Source organism: Bison bison, unplaced genomic scaffold (genome assembly GCF_000754665.1).
Source record: "Bison bison bison isolate TAMUID 2011002044 unplaced genomic scaffold, Bison_UMD1.0 scf7180017864251, whole genome shotgun sequence".
NCBI classification, from domain to species: domain Eukaryota; kingdom Metazoa; phylum Chordata; class Mammalia; order Artiodactyla; family Bovidae; genus Bison; species Bison bison.
Genome location: NW_011494823.1, coordinates 1,978,782 through 1,995,176, shown reverse-complemented (window position 1 = coordinate 1,995,176; position 16,395 = coordinate 1,978,782). Strand labels below are relative to the sequence as shown.

General features: G+C 52.9%; 1 protein-coding gene across 3 annotated transcripts in view; it reads left to right on the top strand.

Annotated features, from left to right (window-relative positions):
• Nucleotides 1-237: 237 nt before the first annotated feature.
• Nucleotides 238-16,395, top strand: part of SLCO2B1 (solute carrier organic anion transporter family, member 2B1) — a 53,265-nt gene continuing 37,107 nt past the window's right edge. Inside the window, exons 1-4 of one of the 3 annotated variants that reach the window (XM_010847575.1) lie at nucleotides 238-667; nucleotides 12,994-13,124; nucleotides 14,171-14,308; nucleotides 16,159-16,321. In XM_010847575.1, the coding sequence (XP_010845877.1) occupies nucleotides 652-667; nucleotides 12,994-13,124; nucleotides 14,171-14,308; nucleotides 16,159-16,321 (448 nt within the window). In that variant the 5' untranslated portion in view covers nucleotides 238-651. Of the gene's footprint in view, nucleotides 668-730; nucleotides 2,992-12,993; nucleotides 13,125-14,170; nucleotides 14,309-16,158; nucleotides 16,322-16,395 lie in introns of those variants that run through there. The other 2 variants (XM_010847573.1, XM_010847574.1) reach the window with 2 other exon arrangements.

Below are 16,395 nucleotides of genomic sequence, written 5' to 3'. Positions count from 1 at the left end.
GGACTGTGGGAGAAATGGCCTTATATGGGGCTCATGAAGGGTAAAAAAAGTTCTGTAACTGAGACAGGAGTTTGATGAGAGAGGAGGCTCAGAGTGAGTACTGAGAGGAAACTGGAAAATCAGGACTGAATGACCCCAGGGCTGGGAGGGGCCGTCCACATTCCCTACACCCCCCATCTCTCCACCACTAGTAGGAGAAAATATCCAAGGGAAATGCCACACCAAGAAGCTGGGAAGGAACAGGCTGAGGGAAGGCTCGTCAGCAGCCTCCTCCCACCAGAGGGGTTGTATCTAAACAAACCCAGCCTCCTCTACAACCCTGGTCCTGGGCTGCCCCAGACAGAAATCAGAGGGATTCAGAGAAAGAGACAGAGAGTAGGAACAAGTGACTAAAGGAGATAAGCCCTTGGCGGGCAAGGTCAAGTCTGAGCAGGACTTCCTTACCCACCTGGAGAAGGGGCTGCTGTCCAGCGTGGCTCAAGAAGCATCGGTCGACCCAGTGGCTGGAATCTGCACACTGGCGCATCCCCACTGCGGCTCCCCAGCTGCTGTCTCCGGGAGCTCCCGTAAGCTCTCACTGCCTCTCTCCTGCTAAAATCCAGTCCTGTAATTGGAATAGGGGCTGAAACTCACCACCCCACTCCAGAAGTCATGGCACCCAGGATAGGTAAGTCTGGACAAAGTAAGAAAGGGGTAGGGAGTCTGGGGCCATGTTCCCAGGGTGAAGGGGGAGAGCTAACATATGTGCACTGGGGTCGGGGGAGTAGGGGCTCCCAGTTCCCTACATAGAGCCAGGCATATGGCCAGATCTAGTGAGGGTGTGTTGAATGAAGGATTGAAGGACCAGAGAGGTAAGAAGGGTTGCTGTTTACTCAGCTGGAGACAGGGCAGCCAGCTTAACCTCCCTGCTGAGACAGAGAGACCTAAAGAGCAATGGAAGGGCAGGCCCCGTTACTCCCCATGTCCTGTTCCCTCTCTGAAGCAGGCAAAGATAGAGACAGACAAAGCAGACAAAAATAGAGACAGAAGTATATAGTCAGAGATCCAGCAAGTCCAGAGACACTCAGAGTTGGACAAAGGCGAAGACAGAGGCCAGAGATGGCAGGAGAAGACAAAGATCAACAGGTGTCAGCTGCAGCGTGCGGGAGACAGAGGCTCCAGAAGAGACCAGAGAAATAAAGAGAGGCAGAGACAGAGAGAGGGAAAACTGACAACAGAGATCAGGAGAGAGCAGACTGCATCAGAAAGCTGAGAAGTGGAATCAGAGAGAGACCAGCAGAGACCTTGGGTGTTGGGGTGTGGAGAAGGCAGGTGGGAAGGTGTCTTGAAACCTTGAGAAGAGAAGCTGAGACCAGAGAGTGATGGAAGCACCGTTTGGAGAGGGCGGTGGTTCTGGGAACAGGAGCGCCCAGTTTCTGGGGCAGGAAGAGGGAGGTAGAAGAAACAGAGGATCTTCAGACAGGGTTACGCTCGGGCTAGACACCCTGTGGTGATCACCTCTGGCCTCGCTGCAGCTGTCTGTGTGCCTCTCACCCACTCAGACAAGGCCTGACTTGCATCCAGAGGGAGGGGACGTGTGGGCTTCCTGGGTCGAGCAGGCAGACGCGGCTGTGTTGCAGCCCCGACTTGGGGACTGTGGTGTGGAAGGAAGGGGGGGGTTGGATGCTTCCTCTGAGGGCCTCACAGGAGAAATGACAACGAGGTCAGATTCAGGTGAGTTGGTTTGGAGATGGGCCACCAACAAACCAGGTCTCAGTCAGCCTTGGCAAGCTGTGGGATCCTGGTGATCCTATGGGAATGGGAAGAAACTAGAGACTTTGGTTGTACTGCACCTGTTCCTCAATTGTTATTCTGATGCCAGCAGGGCTTGGTTCTGGAATGTTCTCTGGCTGGTCCTTCACTTCCCACACATACAGCGGGAGGGAGGCTGACCCCAGCATCTGACCACTGAGCCACCAGAAGCCACCTCTGACCTCCCTTCCTGAGCCCTAATCTGAGCTGAGGCCAGGCTTCCTCCATGCCCTCTTTCTGGTCTGAGGGTTGCGGGCAGGACAAAGAGCCTGGGAAGAGACCCACACCCAGCTCGCCCGAGGGAGAGGGGCCAGCAGTCCCAGCCAGGAGCAAACAGCATAGAGAGGAACCAGGGTCAAAACTGGCCCTCAGTGAAGCCCCACCAACTCACCATGTGCTTTTAGGCAACAGGCAGAGCGTCCCGGTCTGTGGGGGAGGTGCTTGAGAAAAATGACCTCCCCAGGCCATTCCTACTTTTGTGATTCAGAGAAGCCACTTTCCCTTCTCTGCACCTTTGCTCAGCTTTCCCTCTACCCAAAGGAAGGCACCTGCCCACAATCCCATTCTGGTGAAAAATGCCTTGTTTTCTAACTCTTCCAAATGCCACCTCTTCCAGGAAGCCTCCCTGACTGATCCTCCCAGTTGGAAGTAACCTCTCTCCCAAACGCTGTTTGACCCTCCCTTTGCAGGGAGTTTCCTGGTGGTGTTTCTGTTGTTCTCTCCAGTCCTAGGTTCAAATGTGGGCCAACCCAGGGTAGGAGGCAGGGCAAGGGAAAGAACCAGGTTCACACTGCAGCTCTGCATCACTGGCCTGATGAGAATGCACACTCTCACCCTTTTTTAATATGTGAGGAAACACATGCTTACAGAGGGTAAGTGACACGTCCAAGGTCACCCAGCAAGCAAGCAGCAGAGTGGGGGGCCAGAACCAGATCAGCCGGATGCCAAAGCCCTTTCCCTTCTGTCCCCTTGCCTTCGGGGTTTCCTCTTCCCTCTACACACCCCACGCTGGCGAGTCTCCACCCACCATGGGCACTTCTCCACTGGCTCCAGACAAAGCAAGCTGTTGTCTGGGAGCTAGTGACTGCAGAGGGGGCAGGAGAGTTATTCCTCCCAGGCCGGGCCGTGTCCTCTGGGCCAGATATCAGGCAGCTGGGAAACACATGGCGAGCTTGCTTAGACCCCACATTCGGGTGCCAGGTATCTACTCCCCAGTCTGCGTCTGTCTCTCTCTGGGATTCACTTTCTCCATCTGTGCAGTTGATGGTAGGGGTTGGCTGAGGTGGTCGCTTGGTCCCTTCCACTGCTGAGAAGCTCAGCTTTCTGTCTCTGGAGGGAAGAGGCCTCTTGTATGGGGCAGGGGCTTGGCTATCTCCAGGGTGCAAGTCTGGGCCCATCCTGTGGGTAGAGAGAAGATAAACTTGGCTCCTGCTACCCCTTCTGGGCTGCAGTCCAGAGCCCTAAGTGCTAACGTTTGGAGTGATGGACAGCAAGGCCCACCTCTCCAGCCTGGGAGCTCCCTGGGAATGGGGCCTGACTTGATCCATTCCTGAAGCCCCAGAACTCTGCACAGGCTGGGCAGAGGTCAGGTATTGGGGAAGGTGCAGCCCAGAAGCTGTTCTTTTTCTTCCTCATGCTCCCACCCCCACCCCCACCCCCATGACATTCCTTCCCTCTTCCAACCTGCTTTGAAAGCCTACTTTTGTTGAGGACTGGAGATTCATGATAAGGAATGAGATGGGGCTACAGTGAGGTGCTTGGGAGTAAACGTAAGCACAGAGAGAGATGAGCCAGGACTCATGGTTGGTGGACAGGGTGTGGCCTGGGCCAATGCCTGAATGTCTCTGAGCCTCAGGCTCTGTGTTTTAGGGCTAAGGAGGCCGGCCTGCATTCCCTGCAGGCTCAGGGCTCACCCTCCCTTCTCTCTGCCTTCATCTCTATTTTAAGGGTCATCTTGGGTCTAGATGGGGTAGTCAGGGTCAGAATCGGGAATAGAAAGTCCCAGTGCAGGGTCTGTGACCCAGCTTGGAAACCACCAGAAAAAAGCAACAGCTGGAGGCCTGCAGCGTGTTATTGTCTTCCCAACGGACCACCCAAGGGTCCTGCTAGGAGGAATTTCCCAAAGAGGAAAGCCAAGGCCAAAGCCTGAGACCTGACCCCGCTTCCTGTCTTTGATTCCAACCTCCCCCCGCCCCCACTGTACAGAAGCCCCATGGGGTCACATGAGGCACTGCAGCCCCTTGGAGCCCCACGCTCCCCGACCCCACCCCAGGCCCACACCACAGCCCCTGCTTCCCCAGACCCCCACGCTCTGGCTTTCTCTTCTCCCTCCTTCAGTTTAGCTCAGTTCAACAATCATGTTTTTAAGCTGAGCCCTTGCAAGATGAGAAGTGGTTTTCTGAGAAGGTAGGACACCTTGGGAAGCCAGGCTGAGGGTATAACATGTGCGAAGGCAGAGAGGTGGAAAAGAACAGGATGAATTTGGGGAATGGCAGGCTTCTACTGGAGTTACAGAAGAATGTTCACTAGGGTGGCCTTGATCTCCTGGATGCTGAGGCGTCTGGACTCACGTGCTGCCGATGGGGTGGAAGGGTGGTTAACCATTGTTGAGGACCACAGTGTACCAGGCAGGATGGTCTTCTTTAATCCTACCACAAATGCTGTGTGCCCAGAGAGGGTAGCTGAGGCTTAGACAGGCTAAATAAACTGCCCAAGGTCATGGCTACAATGTAGCAAACAAATATTTGAACTCAAAGGCTTCTGATCCAGAGGGTTTCAACAGGGGCCTGCTGTAGTCCATCAGGACCCAGGAAAGGAGAGCCTCTGCCTGGGGGTAGTCCACTGGCTTATCAGGCAGATAGGAGGGGGATGTAAACGACGTAGGTGGGTGACCAGCCTGGCATCCCAGAGAAAGGGCTGAGGGAACTGAACCAGGAGGGGGAGTGGTGGTGGAGGGAGAGGGAGCTGGCGTGGGCTGCAGGAGCTAGGCGGGGAAGCCAGCAGGCTGAGGGAGCCCAAGGAAATCTAGGAGGTAGAAAGGGCTGGAGGTGGGGTTGACCATGAGGCTGGCCTCCTCCTATAAACACTTTTGGAGGGAGGTACCTGCCATCATTGTGACAGATACATTGCCCAGTGTCTGCTGCTGTGAATATTTGCCTCCCCAGGCTCAGGCTGTGGGTGTGTGAGTGCTGGAGGTTGGTAGGTTTTCCAGAAACATCCAGACTCCTTTGTGACACTGCTCTGTCACCTTAACCTTGGCATCTGAACATGGTTCCAGGATGGGTTCCTCCTTTCGCTCTGTAGGGCATATATGCGATGGATCTTCTCACTTTCCAAGCCAAGTTTGCCCACATGTGGCTTTTCTTTCCTTCTCTCCACACGTGCCTTCCAGATGGAGAGCCAGAGGACTGGCTTTGGCCCATGTCCTCTCATGGGCTTTCCTGGAGCCCGTGGCCCCCTAGGCCTCTTCCTCTGGGAGCTCCCCTACCAGCCCAGACTCACATATGGCTGAGCTCACCATTACCCTACAATCCTACCTTCCATGGCAGTACACCCAGACCAAAAGCTGTGCCTCTCCCCACTCCCCACTCCCCTGCCCCCAGGGCTCCTTGGCTTCCTGCACTCCCCACCCACCTGCTTTTTCAGCAAATCCTGTCCATCCCACCTCCCGGCTGTGGTTCATCAGCTCATTACTCTGCATCCCTACAGCCCCTACCTGGCCCAGGCGTCATGACCATCTGCTCCACTTCTCCTTACTCCTGCCTTCTCCCTGGTCCCGGCCCACAACCTGACCTCTCCAACTCTCCCCCAAATGGCACAGAGGTTTTCATAGGAGGCCAAGTTATACCTCATCCCTGAGCCCAGGATGAAGCCCAGCCCTCCAGCCTGGCATTCAAGGGCAGTCATAGACTGGCCACTCCAGCCTCACCTCCCCACCTTGACCCCAGAGCTCCTATCCTCCTGGACTACTTGTTTCCTGAGCAGTCTTTGCACTTTCATACTTCTGCCCTTTACTCTGATGTTTCTTCCCTGAGGAAGCCTTCCAGAACTTTCCAATGTAGGTTAGAGCCTCTTCACTATGTTTCTAAAGTCTTGGAACTCCTTATGTCACATAGTGAGCACGTGCTGTGGTTCTGTGTTAGATGTTTGCCCTGTCACCACACACACACACACACACCCCCTCATAGCTCCCTGAGGGCAGGGAGCTGCTTGCTTCCAAAACCACAGTCACCTGTCTTATGGAGCTGTCAGCATGTGTGGAACCTTCATTCTTACTCCTAGAAGAAGCAGAGACCAGCTGTGTCCCCCACCATGGTGACCCTGGGCAAGTCATGGCCTTTTCTGGTCTTGTTGCCTCACCCAGCCCTGGCTTCCTGTCCCGCAGCACTCCGCAGTTCCCAGGGGTGCTGTGGGTCACAGACAGGGATGCCCATAGGCAAGTGTAAAGGGTCCTGGAGCAAGCCAGATGAGCTCAAAGAGGCTCTCACAGGGCAAACTGCCACATGAAAGGCCAGCGTCTGAGACCAGCTGTTTCCATATGGGAAAGCAGGCCCAAAGTGGCCAGATCTGCTAATCTTTCAAGAAAAAACAAAAAGTGGGGGTTTTGTGTGAAATTTCCTGACTTTTAAATGCTGGCAACTAGCTTAAAAACACTCAGTGAGCCAGTGTTGTTGCATTGTTCAAGCCAAATGAAAACAGCTAGGAGTCAGATGCGCCTCCAGGCAGGACTGCCATCCACCGCACAATTCCAGAGGGCACCCTTCACCTCACGGTGCACAGCTCACACAGCTGCACAGAGGGCCTTTGTCCAGGGCCTCCGTGTTGTAACCATTGTCCTGTATTATCTCTCTGCCAGTTCCTCTGACGGCCCAGGCAAAGTGTGTGCGGTGGCAGGTTTCCGGGAGAGGCCTTACCTTCTCTCTTTTTGGAATTTAAGATATTTATTTTCTTGGCTGTGCTGGATCTTAGTTGCAGCACATGGGAAATCTCTGATCTTCATTGTAGCATCCGAGATCTTCAGTTGCAGCATACAAACCTTTCATCGGAGGCGTGCGGGATTTAGCTCCCCTGAGGTCATGGAATGGAATGCAGCAGGTGATTATGGAGCACAGAGGGAGGGCGAGGAGACAGCAGAGGGAGGCTTCCTCAGGGGTCTGTGTCTCTTCAGGGACCAGGGGGAGGTGAGAGAGTAATACTGAGGATGGGTGCCCCTGGAGGACAGTAAGTTCTGAGGCCTGGTGACCGGGCCTGGAGACAGCGCCCAGGTGCATCTGGGGCAAACGCAGACAAAACTGAAACTGTGTGTCATCCTGGAGCTGTCAAAGGACGTTGCCTCTGTGACCCTCATACAGGCTTAAGAGGCCAGGCTCATTATTTCTACTTTGCAGAGGCTCAGAGAGCTGCTGGCCCAAGACCACACTGGGTCTGAGTGACCCTAGGTCATACTCTCTCTGCCGAGGGATAGGCTGGAATATTCTGGAGAGAAAGTGCCTTTTTCTTGTCCTTCCTTGGTCCGAGTCCTCCTGCTCCATCCTCAGGATGTGAGAACCCTCCCAGGCTCTCTTGGCATTCCTCAGCTCGTCCCTCCTCAAAGTTCAAATCTGGGCCTTTTTTACAAGTCCCAAGTTTTCACTGCACTCAGGTCCCCTAGACTAGGGGCCATGTCCTTCTCACCACATTTCTCCGTCCAGCCTTGAACTGACCAATGAACTGACTAAGTGACTGATAAGCTAAAAAATCAGCTGGTAGAACTGTCCCCATACAACCACCTTTGGCAATTCCCTGGAGGGAAGCCAGGCCAGAATCATAAATGGCTACAGGGGGAGTATTTTTCATAGGTTCTAAGGCCATCATTGGTAGCCACCATTTCATAGTTGCTGTTAGGGGCCCAAGAGTCAAACAGGTCTGAGCTCCAGTCTAGGCTTTGCTGTTTACCAGCCCCCGGACCTGGACAGGCCCCTCCCCTCTCTGTGCTTCAGTTTCCTGAAGTCACGGAGTCACAGCAGCTACCTCAATGTTTTGCTGGGCAGATGGGTGAGTGTGCCCAGCGCAGCACATAGGGTAGCCTCAAGGGGAGACAGTGAGCCTCTTCCATCAGGGGATGACAGTGAGCCAGAGAGCTGGGTCTCCAGCCCCTATCTCCGTGGCCCTTCTGGGTGGAAATTTCTCCTGGTTCCCAGGTTCTAGATACAGCAATGCTCTTGCTGTCCCAAAGCAATTATGGAGGTAGGCAGGGTGTTTGTACCTGACAGCGAAGGAAACAATGCTCACTGAGCATCTACTATGCGTCGTGTCCGTGCTGGCTCTCGTATGTTAGTGACACAACCTGTTGATAAGGCAAAGTCTGTTTTTTACCAAGATAAGGGCCAACACACCTCTTGAAGTTTTGGCAGTATCTCAGAATGGGGAGGAAAGATCAATAGCATTGAGCAAGAATCATGATACAACAGTCCAGGGTTTGTTGGCAGAAACATCAGGGTAAGGATTTCCCAGGTAGAGATTCAAAGAATCAGAGGTGCTCACCCTGCTGACAGTTTTTATTGAACAGTTGCTCCGTCTTTCCAGAAGTTTCTGTAATGAAAAATCAAGCAGTTTGCTGGGGCTGCTCAATCTAAGAAAAGTAAGAAGAAAATTGCTATGAAGACAGTGGAGAAGCAAAGTCAAGTTAATGTCATTGGTAAGGTGTTTTGGGGCTTTTAGGGTCCTCGCTGAATGTGAAGGGAAGGTTCAGGTTCTCAGTGGGCTCTCTCGGCAGTGGGAAGTAGGGGTTGCCGTCCCTGCATTGAGGATGAGGATCCCAGCTGGAGGATTTAAACCTGTGCAACTGCCTGCACGTCTATGAGTGTGCACTGCAAGAAGGAACCCAGGTCCTCGGTCTTGTGGTTGACTGGGGCTTAGACAGGAGGGAGAGAGATAATCTGGAGATGGATGATGGCACTGTCAGAGGAAGAAGTTCACGTGGAGGAGCCAGCTGCATGTGGAAGGGTTCAGTTGGGCCTGTAGCCTCAGAGGTGCTTGAAGATTTCAGGAGAGGGGAAGATTGGCCCTCAGGGGGCCTATGGTGTGCCAGGTCTGAGCCAGGCGCTGGAGATGCCTTATCTCCCTGAGTAGATGCTATATCCTCACTTTACAGAAGAGACAAGCTAATCGAGGGCACATCTATGCTCCACAGAGGCCCAGTGGCTGGGTTGGGGTTCAGACCCAGGTCTGGGGACTTTGCAACCTTTGTGTGTGTGTGTGTGTGCGTGTGTGTGCGTGCTAGGTCGCTTCATTCGATTCCAGCGCTTTGTGACCCCCATGGACTGTAGCCCATCAGGTTCCTCTGTCCATGGATTCTCCAGGCAAGAATACTGGAGGGGGGTTGCCATGCCCTTCTCCAGGGGATCTTCCCAACCCGGGGATTGAACGCGCGTCTCTTACATCTCCTGCACTGGCAGGCGGGTTCTTTACCACTAGCACCACTTGGGAAGCCCCTTGAAATGTCTACTCAGTCCCATATCTGCCTGAGATTTGCTGTTTATAGCTGGGAGGTGGCTGGAGGAGGCAGATCCCTGAGTCTTTAAAGAAAACAGAACAGGCAGAGAAAAGCGGCCCTTCCTGTCAGGCTGCTCTCTGAATCTCAGCCCTCATCTCCCAGACTCAAATTCCTGGCCCTGGAGGGGGTTTGGCCGTGGCCAGGACACTCTGCCTTGTAGACATCTGGAGCGTCTGAACTGAAGGTCTCTGGTTGACAGAATTTCAGGGCAACTGCAATTGCCCTGAATTTCTGAGGGCAATTTCTGAGTCAGTTTCTGAATTGACTGACTTTCTGAGCAATTCCAGAACAGTAGGTGATCAACTGACAAACCTGAACAGACAAGTCTCCTAAAGGACAGTGGACCAGTAGACCAGTGACTCAGCAGCGCACAGACATGAGTGTGCCTGTGCGCACGGCCAGCCGTGTGACCCACCGACAGGCACACAGACCCCTTGCCCGCCAGCTCTGGGGCTGTAGGAGCTAGGCCTTGGAACCACCTGGCCTACCTGGGGCCCCCAACCCTGGCTGCCCAACTGGGAGAGGAAGAAGCTGTAATTTTCTCCTGGGGCCTGGCTCCCTGCCTCTCCCCTCATTCCTACAGGGCCCCCGGGCTCAGCCCAGGTACACTCCCTCAGCTGCCCTCTCTCCTGCAGAGCTGGCCCTTGAAAAAGCCTTCAAAGGATGGTAAGGACCTCCGAGACAGCAGGTGAGGTGTACCTACAGCCCTGGACTCAGGACTTTCCTTCCAGGGGAAGCTCTACTCCTTATCGAGGCATCGGACTCTCTGCTGCCAGCCCCTCTATAGAAGACTCCAGCCCACAGGAAGGGCTCAAAGTGGACTGACAACCAGTCTGACCAGCCCTGTTCAGTGACCAACTGGCCACTCAACACTCTGACTGGCAGCTGCTCTCAGAACCCAGTGGTACGGGGCCAGGGCTTCCGCTCCCCCACCCCTCCCCCACTCCAGAGGCTCATTACTACAGACTGAGTCACAGGAGTGTGGAAAGTTCTGATCTGGTCCATTGACCTTTTGTCCTCAATCTTACCCATGCACTGGGCTTCTTTCAGACCTGGGGATCCACATTAGTGACTTCTGCCCTCCCAACCTCAGCTCCCACTCCATCATCTTGCTGGCCTGCCCCTTGGGAGGCAGGCACTGCTGCCTTTCAGGTGGCCTGGCTAGGACTGGCTGGGCCAAGACAGAGAAGAATGTTGTGCTTCTACCCCTCATTTAATCTGTACAAGTGGTGCAGAGCAGCATGAGGTTAACACGTGGACTTGAGGTCCTGTACTAGTGTGAACCAGCAGAGCTAGTTACCTGTGAACCTCGGTGTCCCCATCAGAAGCACAGAGCTCATGAATGCACCAAAGGCATGGAGCTGTGGAGAGCTTCACGAGCACTTACCATGTTGGCCAAAAAGTTCGTTCGGACTTGTCCAGGAATGGATGTGCCCGAACGAACTTTTTGGCCAACTTGCAGAATGTACATGCAAGACTTTATGCACAGTATTTATGTTATTATGGGTGACTGGGCTCTGCTTGTGAGAGGAACTGGAGTTCAGAAATTGTCCTGTCAGTCTCCTCTGGTTGAGTTTGCTTGGAACCCCCTTACTTTCTCTTCTTCAAAGTGATGTGCACGGAGCGTTACCTCCACTTCCCCCTCCTAGGCCAATCCCTCATCTCCTCCCTGTCAGGTGTCACTTTTACTTCAGTGTCTCCTTGTTTCCTCTGAGTGTTCGTACCCATTAAAGGGATTCCTCCCCAGCCACACACGCTTCCATTGCCTCAGCCAAATTACTCAAGCTATTTGAATAAATACTTTTCCAAAGATATGGCCAATAAGCAATGAAAAGATGCTCAACAGCATTAGTCATTAGGGAAACACAAATCAAAACCACATGAGATATCATTTTCACACCCATGAGAATGGTTGTAATCAAAGAGACAGATGATACATATCAGTGAGAATGTGGAGAAATTGGAACCATCACCCACTGCTAGCAATGGGTGTTGGATGGTATTAGAAAACAGTTTGGCAGTTCCTCCGAAAGTGAAACAGAGTTACCCTGTTGATCAGGAATCCAACTCCTGGCTGTATACTCAAGAGAACTGAGCATATGTATCTACACGAAAGTTGCTATATGAATGTTCACTGGACCTGAAACAACCCAAATATCCATCAACAGATAAATGGATAAACTAAATGTAATTGTATGTATTTATATATATATATATATACATACACTGGAGTATTATTTCAGTCATTAAAAGGAATGGAGCACAGATACAAGCTACAACATGGATAAGCCTTGAAATATTAGGCTAAGTAAAAGAAGCCAGTCACAAAATATCACATGTATGATTTCCTCTATGTGAATGCATTTGAAATATCCAGAATAAGCAAACTCAGAGAGCCAGAAAATAGATCAGTGGTTGCCAGGAGCTGGAGGGATAGAGGAATGGGGAATGACTGCTCATGGGTGCAGGATTTCTTACTGGGGTGGTGAAAGTATTCTGGAATTAGAGAGTGGTGATACTATATTACTAATTAGATAGTATGTAACTAATTAGATAGTCATGACTTTTTGAATATACTAAAACCATTGAGTTATATACTCTGAAAGGATAGATTTTATGGTATATGAATTATATCTCAATTTTTAAAGATTTCTTAGGCTCCCAGGTACCTTGTGTGAGGAGTACAAAACCCTCGCTGGTGGCGGCTGCAGGCTTCCTTATCCCTCTGGCTGAGCTGGTCTTCTAGGTCTAGAGATGTCGTGATGGGGCCCACACCCCTTCCCGAGGTCAGGAGAGTCCTCAGGGCAGCTTTCAGGCTCCATAAGGAGCTTGTTGAATGAGGGGAAATTCCTGCCATGTTGAGAGACATTTGAGACAATGGAGAGGCTTCCGCAGGAAGCAGGGCCCCAGGAGGGGAGGAAAGTCCTAGAAGTCTGGGCTGCCTGAGGTGCAGGTGGTTGTCCTCTAAATGGAGAGGTGGAGCCTCCCAAGGCTGGGCTTCCAGGCTCCTCACTGAGATTAAACCTCAGGAAACCCTGAAAGATGCCTCTGAAAGGGCTGCAGTGAGTGGGAGACTGACAAGGTTACCATGGTTACCGTGGGTCATGGGACCATGATTTGGGCATTGGACTGGTGAGTTCTGTGATTATATGCTGTGTAGTGCCCTGTGGAAGTATTGCTATCTATTCCAAACTACCCGTAGGAAAACCCTGTATGCCCTGACTTTGGACCAAGCCTCGACCATGCACGGGGCCCTAGACCTCTGATCTTAGACTAATCCAGACAAACCCTGACCCAGAGTTAGCCTCCAGGAACACTGGACGTCTCACAGATACAGGCCCCAGGAGGGTAGGGCTATGCATTTTTACACTAGCGCCAGAGCTAAAAGGATGTGTGACTGCATCAGCAGCTTCTCGCTAGAAGGAAGCTTTATGCTGGGAATGGAATGAAGAGGTGAATAGGTGGTCCCAGTGGGATCTGGCCAGCTTAGGCACATGGAGCATACACATACCCTCTGAGGAAGGGCTGCTTCAGCTCCTGAGACGCAGGAAAGCTGTCGGTGTTTGACTCAGATTCTCACCAACCCAAGAAACACCTTGGGTTGCCTGGTCAGAGTCATTCTCTGAGATTCCATCTCCACTCTCACCCTCTGGCTTTCTGTCCCACAGGGCCAGTGGGTGAGGAGCTCCAGGTGCCAGACAAGGACACCAAGGCCATGGTGGGCACAGAAGACACACCTGGAAGCAAAGCCAGCCCAAATCCTCAAAAGTTACGGCCAAGTGTGTTCCACAGCATCAAGGTACCTCTCGGGACCTGGGAGGAGAAGGGTCATCTGAGCCCGACAGAGCAGGCTCTGCCACTTACAGGCTGTTAAATGCCAAGCAAGGCACTGCCTTTCCCTGAGCCTCAGTTTCCTCATCTGTAGAACGGGTGATCGTGATCTCTAGAAGCACGTAGCTTAATTTCAGGCACATGTTCTTTCCTTCCAGAGAGGCTCTTCTGTGGGCACTGGGGGACCAGTCTTCTTGGCGCCAATTTTTCTAGGGCGAAAGAGAAGGACCCCAGGGATCCTGAACCTGTGTGAATACTGGGAGCAATGGCTCAACCAAGGGCGGCCGTAAACAACCAAATCTGTGCCAGCACCTACACGGTGCCAGGCCCTGTGCCAGGGGCCATTCCACACAGTCTTATTTAGCTCTCACAGTAACCTGGTGAAGCAGGGGTGTCATCCTTGTTACACAGATGAGGAAACCGAAACTTAGAACAGACATTCTATTTTTAAGCTCCAGCATAAACACTCTATTTTTAATTCTGTGAGACACGTTTTTCTCTTGGGAATTCGATCAGGTTTTCAGGAGGGCTGCAGGCAGGCAGGATGTTTGTGTGGGGCTGAGTGAGGTGAGAGTGTAGCTTGGGGGTTCGCTGTGTGCAGGTGGTCTCCCAGGGAAGTTCAGGTGAGGACTGGGTGGGGTGGGGCGAGGTGAGATCTGGGGAGCTTCCTGGGGACAGGAGGGGTTCTAGTCCAGCCTGGGAGACCTCTGGGGACAGAGGGGCTCCGACCATCCTTGGCCCCATGCAGACTCTACTCTCAGTCCTGTAGATTTCAAGTCTCCCCCAGACCCCCGGGGTACCCAGGACAGCTTTCCTATTTTTCAGGCCTGTGAGAATCCATGCACTACCCCAATAATACTTTCTCTCCTCTTGCCCTGGACTCTCTTTCCCTTCCTCTCTCTGCTCCTGCTCCTCCTGTATGTCTGTCTCCTCTGACTCTGTTCCTCCCTTTCTCTGTCTCTGTCTCTCTGCATCCTCCCCCACAACTGTCTCTACCTGCGGCCCCTCCGCCAGTTCTTCGTCCTGTGCCACAGCCTGCTGCAGCTGGCACAGCTCATGATCTCCGGCTACCTCAAGAGCTCCATCTCCACGGTGGAGAAGCGCTTCGGCCTCTCCAGTCAGACCTCGGGGCTGCTGGCCGCCTTCAATGAGGTACTGGCCCTGGCAGCACAGCCACGGTGCGGGGGGAGGTGGTGGGGAATTGAGGGAGATTCTCACCTCCACTTCCCCTCTCTCACGGCCCTAATGTAAACCCTTACCCTAGTGCCACGTGCAACCCCATCACAGCTCCTTCCAATCCCACCCTTGAGGAGCGGGGCTCTCTGCTGGGGTTCACGGAGGATTTTAGAGCTAGTCAGGGTCCCTATTACCCGCACCTCCCCACCATTCTCCTTTTGGTTACTTCACCTTTTCAGGCACCTGACAATTGTCTGGCCCAGGAAGGAATCAGAGGAAGCCAACTTAACAGTAGGGAGAGAGGTTTAAGTGAGATCAAAGGCAAAACTTTGGGGACCTTAGGGTAGAGAAGGGAGCAGATGATACTAGACTGTGGAGTTGCTGCCGGATCCACAGGCCTCTGCCTCTGGGCTGACAGCCCAGCCACGAGGCCTGGACAAGCTCCTCTGGGTGGATTTGGAGACCAGAGTTCATCTGTGCCCAGCCCCTCCCCCACCAGATGTTTTCCGCCTTGGAGAAGGCTGTTGTCCAGAGAACACTCTCTCCCCACCCCTCAAGATTTCTGTGAAATTGTCTCTCCCTAGGGTGATGTGTCACATTCCTCCCAACCCAAGGCCCATGGTCTCCACTCACTCCCCAGACTCTCCTTATCACCCCACTCCCAGATGTCAGAGATGGGGAAGAATGTCTTTACTGTCATTATGCAGTTGTGGGACCTCGGACAAGTCACTCCCTGACTCTAGGTCTCAGTGTCCCATCTAAAAAATGGAGAGTGACTGTCCCTCCCAGGATCAGTCCTCCCAAGGCCCCTCTGCTGATACTGCCCCACTCCATCAGCAAAGAACCGGGGTTCACGGGTACGTTCCCCACCCACAGTCACAACCAGGAAGCAGCAGGGTGGAGCACACACACCCCAGCTTCTGACAGCGGAGCCTGCCCTGCCCTGCCAGCTCTCCAGTCCCCTCCAGCACCCACATCCAAGGATTTTAATTCTAAGGCTTGAAATACCAGCCTTAGTCCTGTGGCTTTAGACTTTTTTTGTGCTTAGTCGCTTAGTCGTGTCTGACCTTTTGTGACCACATGGACTGTAGCCTGCCAGGCTCCTCTATCCATGGGGATTCTCCGAGCAAGAATACTGGAGTGGGTTGCCATGCCCACCTCCAGGGGATCTTCCCAACCCAGGGATCAAACCCAGGTCTCCCGTACTGCAGGTGGATTCTTTACCATCTGAGCCACCAGGGAAGCACTAAACAAGACAGAAGTTCTGATTCGGAGTTAGGACACATGGGCATATCTACTCTGTGCTGTGCTCAGTCATGTCCAACTCTTCGGACTGTAGCCCGCCAGGCAACTCTGTCCATGGAATTTTCCAGGCAAGAATACTGGAGTGGGTTGCCATTTTCTATTTTAAGGGATCTTCTTGACGTAGGGAATCGAACCAGGGTCTCCCATGTCTCCTGCATTGGCAGGCAGATTCTTTTTCACAGCGCCACCTGAGAGACCCAGACTTCATTTATTTCCCATTCATGACACTCGAGAAACTCAAATCCCTGTCCTTGACTGTCCTACTACCCGTGTTTTAACATGGGATCCAACCCACACTCTAGAATGAAATTGAACTTCTAGCCCTGTCCATGCTGCTCTTATTTCTCTCCTCTATTGGAGCAGTAAGTAGAACACATCCTAGGAGGACCCAGAATCTGTGTTTTTAACAGGGACCCAAATGATTCTTATTCAACCATTCTGCAGAAGGTAACACTGAGATTGGTGATTGAGACAAGGATGCCCTCTGCTCTACTTTCATGGGTCCTCTCATCCCTTTGCAGGTGGGGAACACAGCCCTGATCGTGTTTGTGAGCTATTTCGGCAGCCGGGTACATCGGCCCCGCCTGATCGGGTGTGGAGCCATCCTTGTGACCCTGGCGGGCATACTCATGACTGTCCCGCACTTCATCTCAGAGCCGTACCGCTACGACCGCACCAGCCCCGGTAAGAACAGGAGGGGCTGGGCTGAGGGTGGACATGAGTTGCCACATTACTGTACACAGGGTCCACTCCCAGGC